This window comes from Mytilus edulis, chromosome 9, assembly GCF_963676685.1.
Source record: "Mytilus edulis chromosome 9, xbMytEdul2.2, whole genome shotgun sequence".
Lineage (NCBI taxonomy): Eukaryota > Metazoa > Mollusca > Bivalvia > Mytilida > Mytilidae > Mytilus > Mytilus edulis.
The window spans coordinates 76,672,123-76,696,533 of NC_092352.1; the positions used below are offsets into that span (position 1 = coordinate 76,672,123).

A 24,411-nucleotide genomic window follows, 5' to 3' on the forward strand; every position below is an offset into this window, starting at 1 on the left:
TTAGATATAAATGTTTGCTTTCAAAAATGAAAATTCACGTAATTGTTACAGCACATTTTTACCTTATCGTAACGTGGAATAGACATTAATCAACACGAATGATGAGTATGTTGCTTTTGTCTTGGTATGAGAGGACATTATTGTTGATGTATTAGACGATGAAGATGATTTGTTTTATTTATGGTAAATAACGCAGTTGTCTACGTGTTTATCACCTAACCTGTTATCGTTGCCAATATTTCTTCCCTGACGTATGTGTTGTAAGAGATTTGTATGAATTAAAGTACTCTTGTGGTTAACTGCAATGAGACAGCAAAACAATATCACAATACCAAACCAAGCAACAATTTACATTCTTGTACATGTAATCTAAGATACTAGATTGTGAACAACATTTCCTTCTGACTTTAGAAGATCATAATGCAAAAACATCCCCCTTTAGTGATAAAGAATTGTGAGAGGTTTTCCATCTCGTTGAATCAGACAGTTAAAATATCCCGTTATTGAATCAGAGAATAGTAATCATAGACCATAACATATTGTGGGTTTCTTTATAGGAATGGTTATTGCTCTTTCTTTTTTTTTACCTTTCATTTCCTTGTTTAAGCATATTTTTAAATCACACATCAAACTCGACAGTCGTGAAAGTCTGCAAATAAGTTTCGCAATTTTAAAACGTATTTACCGTTTTGTTTCCTTTTAAAAAACTTTAAACTAGATATCGGAAGATGTGATATGAGTGCCAATGAGACAACTACTTGTTAAACAACAATATATCCTTAACTGAATAACACAGTAAACACGCGATCTCCTCATAAAGTTAAGGTGTTAATATACCAGTTTCTCCTGTCTAATATATGGGACGTTAGTCTCACACACTAGGAGAAAATACTTATACTAGGAGAATATACACCTTGAGAACGTTTGCCCGAATGGGTAAATCTAATTCACACCAAGATATCATTGCCAATGCAGAATGAAAGTTTTCCTTAATTACACATTCCATAAACAAAATAACTTACATAAGGAGAAATTTTAGAAAAAAAAGTAAGAATTTAAACTTCAAAATACTTTTAAGTTAACTCAAATTGTAAAAATTGAATAATTTTCACCTACGTTTTGGTCTGTTATATTAAAATGTTGTCTTTCGCAATTCATAATTTTACTATAACAACTCTTCCTCAACAGTTGTTATAGTAAAATTATGAATTGCCAAAGACAAAATTGTAATATAACATGTTTATGGATCGGGAATTGCTTAGCCTTCTAGCTGGACTCTGGAGCATCTGCATTTATCCTCGATTTTCATATAGTCTAACGTCATGTTCGGTAGACAATTCTTTGCCTTTTCGTCCATGTACTTATCATTTTGTCTCTACGTTTAATCTCATGATTTGAAATGCCCTAAGAATCTTCTGGCTTTTCTAATTCAGACATTTTATTTATTTGTAGATTTAACAGAACTGAAAATAAACACATAATAAAACAAGAATATGTCCCCGGTAAACGGATTCCCCATCCGCACTATCATTTTCTATGTTCAGTGGACCGTGAAAATGGGGGGAAATCTCTAATTTGGTATTCCCATTAGAAAGATTATATTATAGGGAACATTTGTACTAAGTTTCAAGTTGATTGGACTTCAACTTCATCAAAAACTACCTCGACCAAAAACTTTAACCTAAAGCGGGACAGACAGACAAACGGACGGTACAACAGACGGACGGACGCACAGACCAGAAAACATAAATGGGGTATAAAAAATATTAAAACTATAGTTAGCTTGACTACTTTTGTTAGTCTTTCGATTTCTCTCTGATGATCTTGTTTTATATATGAGAGAAACCGTTATAATCAGTTACATTGAATTAGTTCTTAGCATTTTTTGTCAGTTTATTATTGTATATACATCTATTTTCAATTGTTTATCATGTTTACGAATGCTTTCTGATTATATATATCTGCAAAAAAACTTCAGACAAGCAATGATTAAGAATTGAGAGTTGTCAGATTTAAATAGATTACCTTCATTGAAAAAAAAATTGATTTGCAAGTAAATTCGTTCACCTATATATATTGTAAGGTTATTTCAATTGCTTTAATACAGAAATTATGAAAACAAAGTTAAGGTTTTCTTTTTTGTATCTGGTTACTGGCAGACTTGCTGATGATTTTAATCAGATGTAAAAACTTAACCTAAAACTATTACAGAAAATCTTTGAATTACCGTTACTGAGTATAGATAATAGGAAGATGTGGTATGGGTGCCAATGAGACAACTCTCCATCCAAATAACAATTTATAAAAGTAAACCATTATAGCTTTGTAAATGATATCCATTGTAGAAATATGAGGATATGGTTTGATTTCCAATGAGACAACTCTCAATGCAAACATAGACCAAATGCCATAGAAGTTTACAGCTATAGGTCACCGTAAGACCTTCAACAACGAGGAAAACCCATATCACCTAGTATACTATAAAAAGTTTCGAAATGAAAATGTAAGAAAATTCGAAAATTCATCGTAAGACCGTCAACCATATGAAAATCCTATAGCAAGATGACAATCATGAAATACTTCAAACGGGAATACTCAAGACAGGTTAATGTAAAAAACAAAAACAAACAATAAACAGAAATAAAAAATATCTACAGCAACAAAATACATCCAGTGACCTACAGGGAACAGGCACAAGTGATGTCGGGTTGAATATTCTTTCGGGGGCCTAACTATAATATTAACATGAGACCAGGATGTAACAGCATATCATAAGATCAATTTGAACATACTTTATTGTTCACTCTTGGTTGATGCTAGAATTGCAAAACCTTTTATTTTCTCTAATGAAGGTGGCATCTTGTTTGTCTCTTAGCGCTTCATTTTGGTATATTTGGTGGGTTGTTTTCTTGTCTTTTTTGACATAGTATTTTAACAAATTTGTGTATTCTTGCATATTTTTTTAGAACATCAATACGGACTCTTCCGCAAAGGAATCGACTGATAAATGAAGACCAATTACGATACACATGACTGTATATAAAGTATCTAAAAACATTAAACACATGGGTGAACGGAGTAATATCTTTGTTGAGATTCAAGGTCATATTCTTCTGGAACTTTTTTTTTAATTTTTTATCTCTATCATATTTATAACAGAAACTCCTTTTTTTAAGCACTACTCCTCTCCGTGTTTTGAAAAATGCCGTTTCACACCACAAAAAAAAAAAAAAACACTTGAGTTTTGTATGTATGACGGCTTGCATATGTATTCCCCTTCCTCTCCCCTCCCTCTCCCCCTTTCGCCGAAAATCAAATGGTAGACCCTTTCTAGTTGTTTTTAATAACGAAAGTACAACATTTAATCAAATTAGAACTTCAACGATAAAATGACTTATAATTCTTACATACGAAATCAGAAGAGAGGTTGTATTATACAGATGGAGAAATAACGATTACTATAGTATGTTAATGCGTGCATTATTTTTTTTTAATTTGTTTATGCTTTTCTAAATTTTTTGTACTTCATTCATGATATAAATGTTGATGCTACAAATTTCGTTCTGCATCTTTTGAGATCTTTGTTACCTTTAACCACGAGTAACAATTTTAGATAACCTTTAGGATATTTTTGATCACTTCATCTTTATTTAGTTTGGGCGAAGTTTGATTCTTTAATCATACAAGTTAATAACCTTCAGATTGTGATATTAACAAGGACAAGTAACACAAATAACAAATAATGCCAAAAACTCTGATTATAAATTTCAAGCAATATTAAAGTGCATTAGATCCGGATATAATATTGAGGGATAAATGTAAGTGTGAGACAATCTTTTTGTACTTTGAGATTAACTGTACATGTGAAGCGCAATTTTAGATATACAAAAATAAATTAAAGTTCACAATCGCACTTATTCTAACTTGATCTGCAAAATTTGGACAATTTGCATTTTATGTATTAGAATTTTACTCAAATAAAGAAAAAAAATAAGCGGTTTATTGCATTATCAAGTCTGTATTAACAAATACCAAGGGAACACAACTATCATTTGTGTGTTTTTTTACAAAGGAATATTAATCAAAGTTTTAACTTTTACTTGTAGCAAGAAAACAAGTTCGGTGACATTTTTTTTTTTTACTTTCATATTCTCAAAGCATATAATTAAACCTGTCTTCGAATATTTTTATTTCAGAATTCTATCTAATAAATTTCCTTTATTCCCCAAAAAAAGAATAATCTATGCAAAAATAGTACAGTTTTGTACGACTTGCAACTTGAAAAACTGCACGTGGCCCATACTTTTGATTATATTTTGAAAAAAGTATGGTAAAAATTCTTTATGATGAAATATAATGCGATGATCCACCTTCAAACTTATCATATATTCGATGCTAGCTGTGTTTTAAACGCAAATTATTGCACCAGTGAGAGATGCTTGTGAAAGGAAAGATAACCCCGACATATTTACTTGCTTGATCAGATTTTGTATAAATAAAAGGTGTAGACTGATTAAAATCATATAGTTTGTCATAAGTGCATAAACACATAATAAAAAAAGTATAAAATTATGTTCATAATACCGTCCTTCTTTCTAAAAAATAAAGGAAAAATTCAACAGTATTCTGACAACATAAAACGTAGCAGATTTGACGTGTATTTTAGCACTTAAACAAAAAATTAACACCAAACCACATTTTCAATACAACAAGTGCTCTTATATCGGTGCTGTGTGTCTATTGTTTCCATATTGGAGGTTTTTGTTTGTCGTACTGATCTTTTGGTGTCAATTGAGCCATTCTAAACTAATTTTTACAGTTTATTCATAGGGTGTGCTGATATTTGCATTTTTCGACGGATATAATGAAAAAATAAAGTATCTAACCGAAACTGTAAAGACAATATATAGGTGTACGCTTCTCTGCGCTTGGACTAGGTACTTATTAAAGGAGGTGGAAAATACAAATTGATCGCCGTTGAATATTTAATTATATTTAGGGTAAGGTCCGTTGTTTACCAAAAAAGATTTTTAACATGTATTTCATTGACATAAAGAATATATCCGATGTTATAAAAATGATAAATAATGTTCAATTTTATAAATCTAAAGAAGAAGTTATATTAAAATCCAAATTATTTTTTATTCAGACAACTAATTTAAAACGAGGAAAAAATATAAGACATTACCAATAATAAACTGTTATAAAAAGAATTTGACTGTTTACACACACAAAAAAAAAAATAATTTAAACAAAACGTTTGTTGAGCTCCATTATTTATGGGACCTCTAAAGACTGTATATACGTAAGACCTGATGGAACGGAATTTTACCATCTACAGAAAATATGGGTAACACCCGGAAATTTCAAGGTAAAACACTTCCTATACAGATGTACCATCTCAAAGAAACTCTCCCGATTTTAGCACTGTGTCTTTACTACTACTAGTTGTGCAATTTCCATGCCAATATGTTTCTTAACGTGCCTTTCGTTCCGTACAATATGAAATTAAACAAATTCGAGTCAAGGTTCACTCATTTCGTCATTTTGACGTGCATTTTGTTTTAACTTATTTCTCCGTTAACCTAAAACAGTTGTAGAAAATATTACAATCGTTGTGCATATATTCTACGATATCATAAAAAAATCAAATACATAAACAAAACTTACCTTTTCTCTGTCTAATGATGTTCCTTATGTATTATATGTCTCTGATATTACGAATAGATATTGAACCCCAATATGAATATAAACCCGTACATACATGAGACGTCATGGAACAGAAACATACTACATACAGGTAATATACTGGTATACATGTACCTCCACTGCAGGGGCGGATCCAGGAATTTATTAGGGGGTGGTCACCTTTTGAAATCTTAAATTAAAATTCATTTTTTATGGCCCCTTATAGGAAGATTCTGTTTGCCATAAAGCAAAGCACACTTGCATATAGATTTCAAAACAGTTATGTTTGCTTTTATACGTTCATTCATTGCTTTATCAATAAATGTTTGAATATCAGTAGTCCTTTGCTCAATGTTGTCAAGAAAAAAGTTGATCTTTTGCTCTAGCTTCAGTATGACTTTTTTTACATGATTTCTCATCACGGCCGAAATGATCGTTAAGTCTTGTACTTGCATGTGCCATATCTGTTAGTGGTTTGCATGATAATGTTCCCAAACAATCAACCCCAAACAGAGCACAGTATATGCAGTAAGCTCCTTCTTGTGAAGGTGAGTACACTAGCCCATCATAGCGATTTAGCCAATTCAGCTGAAACAGTCTGTTCTTTCCTGCATATTTTTTTTAATAGGAAAGTTATAGTTTATTCCAGGTTGGAAATGATTTCTTATCAAATTAAATTTCTCTTCGTTTGTTAATTTACGTGTTGATTGTTTTACAAAACCAATGTCGTTTGTACTTATATGTACGTCGGGGGTTCAACGGTTTCTTTAATCTGATCACTTTTATTCGTATTAATGCTAGGTCCATTACAAGTCGTTGGTACTTCAGATGGGGGCTGATTTGTGGCGTTTCCTGAAGGAAAGAGGGTATAAGCTACTAAAAAATTGGAATGAACGAAACTTTTAGACAAACAGATGATGGAACGGGGGTATTCATTCAATATAGAATATTTATGTGACTTTAAAACTTTAAAATTATTTTTGAATTTTGGCATCACAGTAAAAAAATATTATTGGTCGAGAAAAGTTATTATACAAACTTTAGATAAACGTAATGTAAAAAAAGTATAAATAACTTGCTAAAAATATCTAAGATTGAGGACTGTCTCTTAATTTTTACACCTTAACATCAAAGAAATCTACCAAGTAATTAGCGATTGTTGATTGCATGTTAATTGATTAAACATACCTGTCAAGGTACATGTATTTAGCCTTAAGGTAAGTAATGACAACTTTATGACTGGTGATTACGATAGACAAATTGATTTGATCGACGAATTTATTTTTCAAAATGTTCAAGGTGCACCATTATTTGGTACATGGTGCACCATTTTTGAAAACCCAGGGGGTGGTCACCGGCACCGGATGACCACCCCCTGGATCCGCCTCTGCACTGTAATACCCGAAAGTGTCAAAGTAAACCACATTTAATGCCTGTACTTTATAGTATTAGTAGTACATATTATAGTATTATCTTTTCTTTCGTTTTTTTCTCAAACATATTATTTCCTCCAATATGATATTTTTCTCAGTTATGATTTGTTTTAATCTCCCATAGGATTTTTATTCTACATAAGGATTTTCTATCCATTAGGTTTAATTTTTACCATTGGGACTTTCTTCATCCCACACTGGTTTCTGTATTGAAATTCCTTAGGATTTTTATTAATCCTTTCGGACATTTTTTTTTATCCCAAAGGATTATTTTATCAAACAAATACCTTATAGGATAACAAAATATCCTGTAGGAAATGCTTTTAATTTTTTATTACTGCACTCATTAGATTGTACCTTATTATTAAGTGTCTGTTTGAGATGCGCCGACGTATAGTCATCGATGTGCTGATGGATCGTCGTACCATGTAGATGTAGATGTTTATTTCTCCTATGGGCATTTTTTGTGTCTCAATGGAGAACACATATCCTGTAGGATGTTTTTATTCTCCTAATGGATTATAAATCCCATATGATTAAAACATCCTAAAATGTCCTACTGGATAATGATTTTATCATAAAGGATTCTATGGGAGAAAATAATATCCGTGGCAGGATTTGCTATTGTTTTCACTTCAGTTAACGAAGCAGGTGAGCTACACCCAAAAACATTTTGTATTGGTTTACCTATGCCGAGAGGTACATGTACATTATTGCAAAATTTGACGATTCTTCATGTTCCGTTAAAAAAGTGTGGTCACAATTTGAACTCATGAGAAGTACAAATTAAGCCAAGAACATGTTTATTGATATTTAAGCACTTTGTTATAGAAGTAAGGGTACATAAAATGAATATTATTAAAGAAACGAAGTTAATTGGGATTAACATTATAGATCGAAGAAGATTAACAAATTTTCATTCGTCACAACTCGGTCGATTCCGTACTACGGAGAAAAGCGGAGTCACCCGAGTTTTGTCGATTGACATTCGTTGGCTCGATCTCAGCCCATATAGAATTAACTAACCCCGTACTTAACATATTGGGTCACTAGCACACAATACTTTTGACAACGTAATGCAAAAACTTGTAAAAAGATAAATGGATTGTGCATGGTCCCATTTTTGATGACAACAATGCAGTGCATTGATTATTTGCTACTTCACATTCTATAAATGCATGTCATTGACCATTTTATCTCAAACTAGTTTTTCGAAAATATAATGCATTCCCCTTTAGATAGAATCCAACACGACTTCTTTAAAACAGCTTGTTACTTTTAAAAGATATCGCCTTCACTTATATTTACATAGAACGGAAATCAATTGTTTTATCGATAAAAATCAATTTAGTCAGCTTTTTTGTGGAAATATAAATATGTACTCAAGTTATGTCTGATTACGTTAACATTTGTGTTGTTTCATTTTCATATGGAAACAAAAATATTTTTTAATTAAATATGTCCTGCTTATTTAAAGGATGATATCCAGGGGATAACTCAAAGCATATAACAGTTAGTGCAGGAGTTTAGGAACTAGTCTTTAGATGTGAGTTTTTCAATTTTATGTTTTCTTTTAGCTGTACCAAGGGAACTTTCATTTGATTTTTAGGGAGGGGGAGGGTGGGGGGTGTAGGTTGATTTTTGAAAAAAAAGTCAGTATAAACTAATAAAAGATGCAGGACCGAAAAGATCGAACAATAAAAAGGCAGGACAGTAAGTACAAAAATAAAATAAAATGGAGGACAAAATTTTCTATACAACAACCCTCCTTCCCCAATAAAAATCAATTGGCACATTGTAGCTCATTAAATACGCTGATATTTCTTTTTGAACACTTCATCGTGTATGGACTATTGTTATTCCATAAGAGTGGTTCAAACGGAAGTCCTTCCCTTAATATTAACAGGAATTAATATATAAATATTAATTATCGAAGATAAAAGGTTTTCGTAGTTTACAAAGAAATTAACAATACCCCTCGCTACCGGATGTTGCTAAACGGCGGAAAAGTATACCGGAAACGGAAAGAAATACTTGTATGGACGGAAATTAAGGGGGAAGAATTGAAAGAACTACGAAAATCAGTAACGACATCCTTTTAAAAGATTTTGTCTTAATGGTAATGTTTTCTAATAAAAGTTTCTATCTATTGATATATTTATTTCAATATGATAGGCAAACACGGAAAGTGGTAGAATTCGTTATATAACTAATATTAGAAATCATTTGACCGTTTTGACGTGATAGAGCTCATTGACAACATTCTTAGCATGTTTCTCACATCATAGCGGTTTTCAATAGACAGCACTTGTTTTGTATCCCTATGTTTTAATTTTAGCCATGCCGGCTATCTTGGCTTTCAGGTAGGGTTACCCAACACCATTTTAAAACTAGATACACCAATGATAGCTGTGGCCAAGTAAAACCAAAACTGTCAGACGACTTCCTAAAAGACATGTGTTCGGTAACCTTTGGCCCAGTAGTTTCAGAGAAGATATTTGGAAAAGTTAATAAAGAAGAAACTGAACGGTTAACCAGATGCAAGAAAAAAACATTAACTGCATCATCTGATTTTTATTTTTTTTTATTAAAATTAATGTGGAATCTGTACATGTGTCAAGAACTGGGAATAGGAAAGTTTTGAAAATTAGCAGAAATTTGTTCGTATGCAATACTATAGAAAAGTGCAAAAGCTAACAAAGAATTATATATGTTCTAATTGTTCTAATTTTTTATTGACAAACTTATTTAACTGTAGCTTTCACGGAAAATACCAAAAATATAAGAAGATGTGATTTGAGTGCCAATGGGACAACTCTCCATCCATCTAAATCACAATTTGTAAAAGAAAACCTTTATAGTCCGGTCTTTAACAAGGAGGCTTGGCTCACATCGAACAGCTATAGAGGGATGTATGGATACACTGTAAATACATTAACATGTACTTAGTATGATACACATCATTTTACATCGCTTAACTTTTTTTGTAGATGATGAACAGATTAATATCACTTCGACGATCGTATAAATCTATTACTATCTTGTTATTGATCTTAACAATTATGCAGTGTTTTGATATCTACAATATTATATTTAATATTACGAATAGCACAACAGAAAACGAATGTTCGACAAGAGTTCCACAATTTCGAGGGAGAAACGAAGTATCCTGCAAAAAACTAATCGAAAGAGATAGTACCGAGTTAACTCTCGCCTATTCCCACATGAACAAATATGTGTACCACATATCGCCTGTCAAATATTTTACGTATTTATCTACAAATTGTTCTGTTTTAAACGATTTTATGTTTTACTATAAGTTCCCCATTACAGAGGAGGAATTAAAATTTCCAATTGCCTTCATAGTATTAATGTATAAAGATGTTGAGCAAGTCGTTCGATTATTAAGAGCAATATACAGACCGCAAAATTATTATTGTATTCATGTTGACCTAAGTGCACCTGAAGAAACTCACCTAGCTATCGATTCTATAGCTCGTTGCTATGGCAACATTTTTGTGGTATCCAAAAAAGTTGATATTATATATGGACATATAAGCAGACTTAATGCAGAAATTAATTGTATGTCCGATTTTGCCAAAAGAAGCACCTCATGGAAATACGTGCTTAATATACCAAGTCAACAGTATCCGTTGAAAACAAACGCTGAGATTGTGAAAATGCTTACAAAATTAAACGGCTCTAACATTGTAGAAGGAATCTTAAACCAAAGTCGAACAATCAAAGACAGGTACGAACATCGATTCTTTGCATTTAGGAACGACTTGCATCGCTTTGGTAAAAAGACTCCATTCCATAATAAAAACATTGCAATTGTGAAAGGATTGGCCATTGGAGCTTTCAGTTATAATTTTGTCAGATTTGTACTGGAAAACAAAGTTGCAAGAGAACTGTTAATTTGGATGAAAGATATCTATAGTCCAGATGAATATTATTGGGCAACATTAAACTATAATGTAGCAATTCCAGCTCCTGGACGATACATTGGTAAGTATGTCGTAATGTGTTGTTGGATTGTCATTAGTATTTTATTTAGTGAAACTGTAGATTATGATGTTCCTTGCTCTTCTGCTACATTTATGATTTGACCAGTATCAATACTTTACAAACCGTCAGTCAAAAATGAAGCGGATTTAAGCAACTATAGGTCTATGCAATACCTTCAACAATAAGTAAAACACATACCTTAGAGTCTAATTAAGATAAGACAAAACGACCTGATGTATGGCAAAACAGTAACTAAACGACAAACAAATAAGACAAACAGCAAAATAGCACAACACAGTACACATATATTAGATGATATGACTTTTCAGATTGGCACACACTACAAAAATACACATAACAACAAAAATACAGATGAAAAAAAGCATCGATTAAAGAGTACACTCAGTATTAACTAAAAGGCATCTAATAGCCAATACAATCGAGTAAAAAATCACGATCAAATATCAATAAAAAAAAGAACACACTTTCATTTATTGTAACAGCATCGTAAACAGTAAAATTGAGAATTGAAATAAGTATAACCCCGTGAAATTCCGGCATCAGTCCGTGAACTTCGGCACGGGTTACATTAAAGTCTGTAGGTCTATAATCGACACTATGGCTGCTTTGAACGCAAGACCGTATAAAAATATATACAAATTTATTCACACAAGTTTACAGTTCGAAAGCAAGGGGAAGACTAGTCTGTTTCCCGGCCGTTATTGAAATTCTTGACACTCGAACTGAAAAAATAAAACAAAAATGCTCATAGAGTCCGCTTTCTATGCCGCAATCCACACGACAAAACAATTTTGTGAAAAAACATTGCAATTTATTAAAATTTAGCATTTTCTCAATTTATTCATGTCCTGATACTGTGCTGGTGGGTCCTGTCATTGTGCTGGTGGGTCCTGATACGGTGCTGGTGATTTTGGATAAGAAGTTGGTCATATTTGAAACAAATGTTACAAAATCAATAAAATTAGCCAGATAATTGTTGCAAACAGGATCTATGAGTCCTATTTTAGCTCTTGTGCATCCATTTGGCTGTTTAATATGTGTTTTCAAATGATCTGAATTTGTATTACATAATAACATAAAAGGGCAACATCTTTCGTTCAATATCAGATAACAATATATAGTATCTAAAATAAGTTAAAAATTCCACATTACTATATAATTCATTTTATGTGTCAATTTGTTCGAAAAAAGTCGAAAAGAAGAGACTTTTTTTAATGTCATGATTATATGTCGCTTTCTAGATCTATGCTTAGCATTTATTTCAGATGACATGGACTCCTCACCCTGATGACCCTGCTGCCTTTCATAAATTTATCCGTATACATATATTAATAGATAAACAAAAGGCTGCATGCAACACGTATTTTTGTATTTAAAATGATTCGTTGTAACGAGAATGTTTGTGGTGAATGGAAACTGTGAGGGTCACAATCTTAAATTGCGTATTAATGTTGCTGGAACCAGTTTCGTTATCTGATCTGAATTTTCTGAAATGTGCAAGGTAGATAGACATTTTGATTTTGTTTACTCGGAAATGAACCATTGTGTTGATCCCATGCTAAACATAACAAAAATCTCTGTACAAAGGTCTGTGAATTTTCTACAAAAATAGTGATTCTATTTTCACTAAATTCTCCTTTTCTACTAAATACAATAATGAACTATAAATAATAATGCTTTGCAAGAAGTTTCCCCTTGATATATGTACAAAATTATATCTCTATTATTTATTGTCTGTGCTATTTTGATACTATTGCAATTTGCACATTTCGGAATTGACAGGCCACAGGAGGGGTCATAAACCGTACACGAAAAGATAAAATATTGATATAAGTACTTAATTTGCATCTTTGAACCCCACCCGGCTTGTTTTTTTAGGAGCCTGGGGTGTCTAAAATGGTCGATTACAAACAGCCGAGTACGCATTTTACTTTCAAGGCGTGTTATTGTTGATTGTTAAAGTCCTGAAAACGGATAGATGGAAACAAAAATGTTTGATATATCTGGTTTTAGATTCAGTTTTTTTTTAAATATAAATTAAGGCTACATTTTAATATAATAATTCACAATATAAAAAAAAGCAGAAAAAAAAATGAATGAAGTGAAATATCTTAGTAAGGAGTCATTTCTACAGAGATGGTGTGTTTGATACACAAAACTTAAAAGCTTAGTGATATTACCAATATTGGAATAAAAGTGTATTTTAGTTGGGTATTTTTTCCATTTACTCATTTTCAATTATAATCAAGGCACATTTTATTTTTATTCATGAAAATATTTATATATAGAAAAGAAGGACACATTGTTCACTTCCTCCCCCTTAATTCAAAAATATTCATTTTGAAATGAAAAAAGCTAAGAAATCTTAATTTTATTAGTGTTCTCTAGGTTATCTCGTCTTCATTCTCTGACATATTCTAGCCTGCCTTTTCATAAAATAGTGATTTTTTTTAGTGTTCTATCGAACTTTCGAAAAAAAATATACCTGATAACCGTTTAGACAAAAAAAATTGTGTTGGAAAAATCTTACAGCAAGTGATTCTTAATAGCTATAAGATACATTTTTCTTTTACAATACAACTTTTAAATCTTACGGGAAACTGTTCCAAGCTTTCACTGTAACCTCGCTCTAACTTATCCCCATCCCCCCCTAAAAAAAACCACACCAAACAAACAAACCCGCAATACTATTGTCATTCTTATAGTCAGTACTCAATTGTTCACAAACAAATGTGGTTTAAGCTGCTAAAGACATGATTCAAACGCTCAGAAAGTCCTTTGTTCTATATTTTTGCTCTCCATTGTTATGCAAAACCTTTTACATTTTTATTTATGGGTTATTGTTGAAGGTCGTACGATGACGTATGGTTGTTAACACATACTTCCTTTGGTTTCTTATGGAAATTTGTCCATTGACAACAAACATACCACATCATCTACTTTATATAAGTATTGTATAAATTACAACGTATTTTGGTGATCTTGCAAAATGATCGTAATCCCGAAAATCGTAAACATATTTTCTTATCTTAAAAGGGAGCAAGAAGGGTTCCATTAACAGGCCAATAAATAAGATTACAGTTAGTTTAAAAAAAAATTAGAAATAGGGGTATTTTTTCTTTCATAATAACAGTAAACAGATTCACAACAATGTCAATTTCAAGAAAGCAGACAACAGCTAATAAGTCAATAACAGTACAGCATCAATGATCTTGAATATATGCCACTTTTAACTAAAATATAAAAGCACAGAACCAGGACACAGGAGCACAGAACCAGGACCGTTTTTCTTATCACCAGCACAGCGTCAGGACAATTCCGTTTAACGAACTTGCACGACTTTTGCAATATAATATTGTTGTAATATACTTTGCATGGTACTTATGACACATCAGAGAAAAATTAAGCAACAAAACAGTCGTTTTATTGCCGTTCTGATATAATGTAAACAAACCCACCAGCACAGAATCAGGACCCACCAGCACCCGTCAGGACCAAATCACCAGCACAGTACGTTCTCTCGCAGGACAACCATACCCACCGTGTAACCAACGAGAGGTAACTCAAGAATTAAACTAACTGACACAATCGGCACGAAGACGAGGTATCTTTTCTCTCGTCAATATTTAAAACGAGCATAAAAACATCATATATTATTTTCTTCAATATTCAGAACTGGATTGTCGTGAAACAATACAAAATCGAAAAACAAATATCTGTCACAAAATCATTTGACCCGTGAAATTGATTCAATATCAAAATGCATCAAGACTTTTTATTTTGAGGCTAGATATTTTACGAACATAACTATGTTTACAGAAAACGATTTGTAGCAAATTGTCTTTCAGTGTAAAGCCTTGCTCATTGCTAAATACTAATGATGGAATCCATTCTCAAAATGGGTCTACATGTACTTCAAACGTTTTTACAGTTTGGCATTCAACTGTAGAAGTTCAACTTTAGAAGTTGAATCTAATGAATAATGTGGGACAACATGCAAAGCTGTCGATAGTAATGACTGTCAGACTTTAAATTTATTAAAACCTTAAGAATATTATATGGTAGATTTATAATACTTTTCATTTTAGACTTGAAGATGGCGAAAAGTAAACATATCATAACTTATCCTTTTAGAGGATTAAAAACTTTAAAAAACAAAATATAATCGTTCCTGCTCTTTATTTTCCAGGAGATCCTAACGACCTGTCATTCCTCGTGGTATATATATCTTGGGGAAGTGGAGCTCACACGAATAGTAATAGATGTCATGGAAAAATCGTGAGAGACATTTGCATCTTCGGAATTGAAGATTTACCGACTTTAGTTGGATTACCTCATATGTTTGCAAACAAATTTTATCTCGACTATCAACCACTTACTTTAGACTGCTTAGAAGAATGGTACTTCTCAAAGGCTATTAATAGAAAAAATAAATGAATGTCGCTTTAGATGAGCGTTTTATTATTTTACTATTGCTGAAATTTCATTGCAAATATTTAATAAGCTTTGTGAATTCAAGTAGACGGTCGACATAGTCAATTGATTCGATGTGCGGACTATATTCATGATAATTTTAAAAAGTTAGGATTTAACTTATTCATTTATTACTTGTATGAGATTGTAGGATACTTTGGTTCATATATATGTTTTGGAGTTTAGTGTGACGTCTGTTTTCACTGAACTGTTAAATACATTTTGTGAGTGGCCAGTTGGAACCCGCGGCCGTTAGAAGTCGATCATATTTCATACGTTGACCTGAGTATAACATGTCACGCTGATAAATATATGGACAAAAATTCACACGGGCAAAGCACAAAAGTAAACATGAAAGACAACACAAACAACACAATGACGGGATGTATAAATACAGAGCCACATCAAATGGATATCACTAAAACAGACCAAACAGTAAATTAAAGTAATATTAATAAAAACAAAGAATAGAACACTATAACACGTTTCTAAGATGATAAATAACGTCAGTACGCAGAAATTTATACTTAAAGACCATCTCATGTATTATTTGTGAAGGTGATATGGGATATTTATCAACAAGGTCTTGGTACCTTTCGATGAACTTTTTTAGAAAAAAGGACGAGACGTTCTTTGACAAACCTCTGGTTCATCAACTTTCTGCTCAGACACTGGTGACGTTTTACAAAGTGTGGTTAAGAGCTATTCAAGCTCTTGAATACTGAATTAGTTAAGACAGGGGATATAGTTACGATACTGTTGTCAGGTCACTAAAGATTGCATATTTTGGCTTTAACATTGATTCACTGATAGGGTCTTTGCATCGGGACTAAACACATTTATTTCTAAAAAAACAGTTGTTGGCATGACACGGGTTATGTTCTTCTCATACATTTTATGATAGTATGATACTAAACCCCTAACGGGAGGGATTGTACATATGATGAAGACATAATCTTTCAATCAGTTTAATTGAGGTCTGGAGCTGGCATGTCAGTTAACTGCTAGTAGTCTGTTGTTATTTATGTATTATTGTCATTTTATTTATTTTCTTTTGTTACATCTTTTGACATCAGACTCGGACTTCTCTTGAACTGAATTTTAATGTGCGTATTGTTATTCTTTTACTTTTCTACATTGGCTAGAGGTATAGGGGGAGGGTTGAGATCTCATAAACATGTTTAACCCCGCCGCAATTTTGCGCCTGTCCCAAGTCAGGAGCCTCTGGCCTTTGTTAGTCTTGTATGATTTTAAATTTTGGTTTCTTGTGTATAATTCGGAGTTTAGTATGGCGTCCATTGTCACTGTACTATTATGCATATTTTAGGGGCCGGCTGAGGGACACCTACGGGTGCGGGAATTCTCGCTGCATTGAAGACCCATTGGTTGCCTTCGGCTGTTGTTTGCTCTATGGTCGGGTGGTTGTCGCTTTGACATATTCACCATTTCCTTTCTCAATTTTATGTATATCTCATATGCAGGTGAAGTTGGTATATTGCTACTAAAGTGGGGGGGAAATTGATAATTTCAAAATTAAAATCGTCTTGTTTTCATAGATTCTGGTACTGAGATGACTGTGTATGTCAAATTCGAGGTACAAGTCTATATAGAAGCGGAGGAAGCCGTGTCTGTTGTTTCTTTAATTTCTAGTTCTTGGGGATATATTAATGGAACGCAATCAGAAAAAGTTCGGATTGTTAATGTAAAGAATTTAATATAAGTGAAATTCAATAAACTGACTTTGTTGTTCTTCATGTCTTTGACATGTGTCTGAAGGAACTCTGTTTCAAATGAAAATAAGAAGAGGTCATTAAGGAGAGGCGCACAGTTTGTTCCCATAGGAATGCTTTAATGTATTAAGCTTAACATTTTACATTTTATATAATGATGTTTTATTATGATTCTACAAAAATAGTTATTTAACTTTTGTTTATTTTCTTTGTAAATAAAACTTATTCTATATGTCAGTTATTGTGTATAATCCCTGACGTTTTTTCTAGTGAATATACATAATCTCTGAAAATTTAAGTGTTTATATATAATCCATAAACTGTCTAGTGATTCTACATAATCACTGATTTTACAAATTCACTGTCACGTATATACCTAATAACTTGATAGAAAAGAACCAGTTTGATATAAGGTCAATAAAAATATCAATATCAACAAACCGGTAACCATTGAAGTTATTGAAACAACAACATCATTGCCTTTGTGAATAATTCATTGAACGAAATAATTGGTATAAGTTATTGTGAAGGAACCTACCTGCCCTTCCTAAGCAACTGAATTCACACATTATTTTTGTTCATTAGTTAGTTTTCCTGTGATGGTATGTTTATGGTTGGTCTTAAGGTTTTGTTTGATATGATTTTTTACCATGATATCATATCCTGACTTTCCTATTGTTCGTTTTACAATTTTAAGGTAACGTATGATAGACTATGAGCTATTCAGGGGCATCTGATACCACGGTAGTTGGTGGGTTTTGAGTTGCTCAATATTAAGTTTTCTATGTTTTGTTTTTTATAATGATGTTTTCGTTTGATCTTTTTTTTCTATTTTGCCATGTCATTGTCATTTTGGTCTCGACTCTATTTGGAATATCCCTTTTGTATCTTTCGCCTCTAATTTCTTTCTTCAAATTTTGCTTTCCAGGTAAAAAATAATTGGAATAAAATTTTGCCTCGTTAGGTAGTCAATATTAAACATGTTTTATCATTGTGCAATGAATATTTGTGTTTTTCACGCTTTTTGTTAAATTCTGAATCAATTCCTTTCCCGGCAAATTAATCGGTTGTACCGTTTATAGAAAAACGACTCATAGCGTGTTTTTTCTTTCTGATATCTATTTTATCTTTCTTTTCTGGTCCGAGACCACAATTGTCGTCCCTTGATTTTCGTTGTAACAAATATAGTCCCTAGTGTTCACAGTTGGTTACTTGCCATTAATTTTTATACCCCTTCCAAATTTATTCTCCATGTTTAATGCCTCAAATTGCAAGTAGGGGGTGAAATTACACTGTAAAAAATTTGGGTCCAAAATTTTAAAGGAAAATAGTGATTTAAGGTAGATGGGGTGTCTAAATTATAATCCATAGAATCTTTTAATAATTTGCCAAAATGTAGTTCATATCCTGCTTGTTTAAAAACATTAATAAAAAGAATGGGTCACCGGACTTATTTTCACACTACAGGTTGTGCAAAATTGTCAAGATTTTGTATAGATTATGCATGGAAAACCCATTTTCCGCCATAAAACGCAAATCACAGCATAGAATTTTGAGATAAAATTTGAGAAGATAGCTCCAATATTATGCTTTCAGACAAGAAAAAGAAAAAATGGGGTCACCGGACTCGTTTTCTTGCTACGTGTAAAAATGTGTAAATTCCTAACACATTCTATTGTAAAAGTAACACTATCTGAATTATCTGCCCTTGCATTTGAGTTGCCTCCCCTTATTTGACAAAGTGGGAAAAAAATGAAGCAAACAAAAGAAATCTTATTTTGGTAAAATACAATCATAAATATGATAAAACATTGCATTTTCTTTATTATAATGAAAATTCTTACACATGAATTACCTACTACTATAAAAATTTGCACATTTCATCAAAGATCTAGACCTTGTTTTCTAGTATTTCAAAATCCAAAATGGAGGAAGACACCCTATCTACCTTAATTCAGCTGAAAAAGGTTAAAAATTAGCACTTCGGAAGCCGTCAAAAGATTTCAAGACGCCCTAAACATAAAATTGTCCATATTTTGAGTTAGAGCCAATGAAATTTTCTATAATTTTGATATAATTTGTCCCAAAAGTAGTACATCACACTGTAAAAGTTTCTTTGAGAAAGCGCAGGTGGGATTTTTTTTATTAAAAGAAATGCACTATGAAATAATTGTGGTCTCGGACATCTGTTGCTCAGAACATTTTCGTTACATGCAAAAAGAAAACGGAATGTTAAATAGTTTCCATATTTGTTATCTTAAAATTTCTTGATGACATCTTCATCAACTGATCATACTTCACATATACAATACACATTGTTTTCTTTGCTCAGGTAGCAATAAACAGTTAGGAAAAATTATTAAAATTTGCCCTTATAAATTTTACCATCCCCTTTTCATTGCTTTCTTGCAATACTAAGCTTACTGTTTGTGTCATATATGTGCATATGTATGTAATCAGAATCTTCCATAGATTTTATATTCAGTATATAAAATGGTAAAATATAATTTCTTTTGGGTGTATCCATGGCAACAATCTGCACTTATTTGCTGTAAAATATTGCAAAAAGGGGGGAAAAGATGTCACATATTTCCCCAAAATTTGGCTAAAAGTAGAATTTCAATCGCTTGAAGTAATACCTTTTCTGAAACTGTGTACATATATCATTCAGTAGATCCAATGAAAATCATATGTCTTTCGTCTCATTTTTTTGTAATATTGCGTCAAAAACTTCGTGTAGAAAAAAAGTGTTTGTAAACATTACATTAATTTCTGGACCGATGGCCGGTCAAGCTATGAAAATACGGATTGTCAAACAGAAAATAGCCCATAAAACATGTTAAAAACAATCTTGATGCTCTTATAAACCATCTTTGAAGGCTAAATTAGTACTCAGCTGTCTAAAAATGAATTTTATTACACAATAACTTTCCTATTTGAAAAATCCACAGGGGCCAAAATGCGAAACTAAACTCCTAACTGTGTATTGCTACCTCATGCATGAAAGTGTATAAATTGCGGTGAAGGAATTGCCCCCATCCGGAATACCTGTTACCCTAATAGGGATCATAACTTTAAGTTTTTTTAGTTGTTTATGTTATGCCGACGTTTGTTTGTTTTGTTTTTGGTCGTGTGCTTATTTTGCCATTATTTTTATTCGTCTCTGTGGATAATTGGTTGTCTTCGTTACATCTTGTTACATTTTTCAAAGAAAAAAGTTATCGTTTACTATATTTAAAAAAAAAGAGAAAGCACAAGTTTCAAAGATTAAGTTTTATTTCACTTCGAGCAGACAACACAATATACTTGGACGTTGTCAACGTACGGTGGACATGGTAAAGATCCGCAACGCATTTTAGTAATATAAAGCATATGGTCGTTGTTGCTTCGTTCTCCTCCAGTAACAAATGTAGGATGTGAATCTACGCATATATACGGAGACGGGTTATGAGAATAAGCACTAGATACAATTACACCACCATACTCTTTTTTCCATCCGGGGTAGCAGGTTTTTCTGCTTGGGAACATGACCGATGATGAAGTATTCGCACTGCGACACAGTGCACAAGTAACGTCCTCGTCAACGATTGATCCAAAATGGCTATCCTGGAATTCTGTTCCATACATATAACTATCACTTGAAGATGCAGTATTATTGCTGAGTTCTGGGTCGGTTGGCAGGCAGAGCATATTTGATGCACCTCCTTTGTAACTACTGCTGTAGGAATGTTTCTCTCCTACAGCATAACCTGTGGAGATGTATAATAGTAATTATATGAAAAAATATACGAAGGTCGTTACTCTATCGGCAATACCTTAGTCGAAGTCCGGGCTAAACAGTACTATTAATTCTAATAAAATGGTCTTCTAACTCTTTATGTTCACACCCGTATTGAATACGAATAAATTAAATGAACGCTTATCGGGTTGTTCTAAACTCACTCCTGCGTCGTATGCTTTTGATGGATGAGCTAACCGAGGTGTAAATGACGTCATTGAACGATAAACTCTACCTGTGACATAAGAACATAAGTATTGTACGAGACAATGCATGAATGTGAAAATTTTCAAAACATGGAAACATACAAACTATGATACGAATTTGTTGAGGGCTCACTTTTCTAAATTTTCATAATCGTTTAAATTTATCCTAGTAACCTTTTTTTTGTGTTCTGAATGGTGTGTCATTTGTTTTGCCTGATAAAAAAAAACACCCAGGTAAACGCCACATTTCTACAATTATAGAGGCTTTTGAAGCAATGAAACACAAATTACCTGAATAAACAAGATCTGTATTTGTTCCTGAACAATCACCACGTCCCCATCGAATATATGTGGAGCCATGGACTACAATTAAAGAATATGTCAAATTTAAAGATTTTCAAATTCTTCGTTTTATTTAACATAGAGAATATGCGGTCAAATTTCAAATTGGTTCAGAAAAGTTGTCATAGATTTTACATCGATAGTTATGAAAGCTTCGCATTCGCCTCTTCAGGATTTGAGGATTATGTGTAATTTCATTGTTTAAACACCAAAAATTGTATATCACCTTTTTGTTCTTATAAGACAGTTTGAGAAAGCATCCTTTGTAAATCTATACATATTAATGTTTGTTTTCTAACTGGTTTTTTTTAAACTACCAGGCTGTCATAATTTAAAACCAAAAGACAAAAAGATGAACAGACAAATGACTCCTATCAGCTTAGATATAGATTAAAGATTGATCAACAATAACCCTTCCAGGAATCGGGAGTATTCCGATTTATGATTTGCTGTTCTTACTCTGTCAGAGGCGTCCGTCATGTTTTTTTCATGGTATGCAAGCATCAATGACAATCAATGATGAGGAGACTACTGTGTTGCTTAGATAAGGGATAATTAGTTACAAAACATAAAAAGAAAGTCACACATAACATTTGAAGGAAGTAAGAAGCTCCCGAATAAAATGTGATGCAGATACTCAGTTTAGTTTTCGAAAGAATTACCTGTTACAACTTACTTTGAGATTTTGTCCTTTCAACTTCCAGTTCCTTTTGTAAACCACTAATAACACCCTCTTGGTGACTGTACCTTGTCTCTAAATCAGTCAACGATCTAGTTACAGTTTGCAGGGTTGACTCTAAATGTGCTAATCGGTTACCAATCACGTCAGGGTCATTTAAAAGTAGTCGTTTGGAAGATTTTTTGTCGATATTATCGTTTCCATTTACGAATAATATCCCCAAAACTTTAACATATTCAATAGATCATGTAGAGATGCGTTCGCTTTCAGACAATGCATGTAAAGTGAGATAAGACAAAAGTTGAACTAAGAGGACATATTACGTAATCACGGGTCGAAAATCAGATTATGTCCTTACGATTATAGATAAACATGTCAAACAAATGCGTAAATAAACTCATTTTTGCGCCTGTCCCAAGTCAGGAGCCTCTGGCCTTTGTTAGTATTTTAACTTTTAGTTTCTTGTGTACAATTTGGAGTTTACTATGGCGTTCATTATCACTGAACTAGTATATATATTTGTTTAGGGGCCAGCTGAAGAACGCCTCCGGGTGCGGGAATTTCTCGCTGCATTGAAGACCTGTTGATGACCTTCTGATGTTTTCTGCTCTAAGGTCGGGTTGTTGTCTCTTTGACACAGTCCCCATTTCCATTCTCAATTTTATCATCATAGTTACCATACCAGGAATAAAGTTTTGTATCTGCGCCAGGTGCCCGATTCGTCTACTAAAGACTCATCATTGACGCTCGAATCAAAAGAGTTAAAAAGGCCAAATAAAGTAGAAAGTTGAAAAGCATTAAGGACCAAATATTCCTAAATACAGTCAGCATTTTGAATGACTTTCTTCCGGACCATTATGTACAAAATTGTTTGACAATAAAAATAAGTTCAGAAGCATATTTCGAAGATGGATTATCCATTTCAACTGTGATAACCCTATAAATAAGAAGATGTTGCATGAGTACCATTGAGGCAACTTACAATCCAAATCACAATATATAAAAAGTTGGGCCTTCAACACGGAGACTTAATTAGCTCACATCGAATTGCAAGATATGAAGGGCTACAAAATGACTAGTTTAATTAGTTATCAAAGATACCAGGATTATAATTTCATACGTCAGACGCACGTTTCGTCTACATAAGACTCATCAGTGACGCTCAAATCAAAATAATAATAAAGCCAAACCAGTACAAAGTTGAAGACCATTGAGGCCACAAAATTCCAAATACGGCTAAGGTAATCTATTCATTGGATGAGAAAATACTGCGTTTTTTTCGAAAAATTCAAAGTTTTGTAAACAGAAAATTTATAAAAATGACCATATCATTGATGTTCATGTCAAAACCGTAGTGCTGACAACTTGACTGATGATTCCCTCGGGACGAAACGCCCACCAGCAGTGGCATCGACCCAGTGGTGTAAATAGTAATCAAAGGTACCAGGCTTATAATTTTATACGCCAGACGTGCGTTTCGTCTATCAGTGACGCTCAAATCAAAATTATTATAAAGCCAAACCAGTACAAAGTTGAAGACCATTGAGGACCCAAAATTCCAAATAGGTTGTGCGAAATACGGTTAAGGTAATCTATTCCTGGGATAAGAAAATTCTTAGTTTTATGAAAAATTCAAAGTTTTCTAAACAGGAAATTTATAAAAATGACCATATAATTGATATTCATGTTAACACCGAAGTGCTGACGACTTGGCTGGCGATTCCCTCGAGGAGGAAACGTCCACCAACAGTGGCATCGACCCATTGATGCAAATAGTAGTCAAAGGTACCAGGCTTATAATTTCATACGCTAGACGCGCGTTTCGTCTACATAAGACTCATCAGTGACGATCAAATCAAAACAGTTATAAAGCCAAACCAGTAAAAAGTTGAAGAGCATTGAGGACCCAAAAACATTTCAAACAGGAAATTAAACGGTGTTATCTATACACAAACGGAAATCCAGAAACAATTGGGAATCACACCAAAAAACGACAATCACTGAACAAAAGGTTCATACATATACGGCGGTTTTAAACGTTTGAACAGGCACC

The 24,411-nt window shown here is 32.8% G+C and overlaps 2 protein-coding genes across 2 annotated transcripts; one reads left to right on the plus strand and one right to left on the minus strand.

Moving 5' to 3' along the window:
• The first annotated feature begins 10,134 nt into the window (after window positions 1-10,134).
• LOC139489070 (beta-1,3-galactosyl-O-glycosyl-glycoprotein beta-1,6-N-acetylglucosaminyltransferase 4-like) lies at window positions 10,135-15,600 on the plus strand. Its single transcript, XM_071275182.1, has 2 exons — window positions 10,135-11,129; window positions 15,340-15,600. The coding sequence occupies exons 1-2, from the start codon at window positions 10,184-10,186 to the stop codon at window positions 15,585-15,587; spliced, it is 1,194 nt and encodes a 397-aa protein (XP_071131283.1). The 5' UTR covers window positions 10,135-10,183; the 3' UTR covers window positions 15,588-15,600.
• Window positions 15,601-20,611: 5,011 nt separating this feature from the next.
• LOC139490191 (uncharacterized) lies at window positions 20,612-23,011 on the minus strand. The gene is made up of 4 exons (XM_071277041.1): window positions 22,939-23,011; window positions 22,356-22,583; window positions 21,629-21,700; window positions 20,612-21,102 (listed from the first exon to the last, which is right to left on the minus strand). Exons 1-4 carry the CDS (start codon window positions 23,009-23,011, stop codon window positions 20,633-20,635), a joined length of 843 nt encoding a protein of 280 aa, XP_071133142.1. The 3' UTR covers window positions 20,612-20,632.
• Between the last annotated feature and the right edge of the window lie 1,400 nt (window positions 23,012-24,411).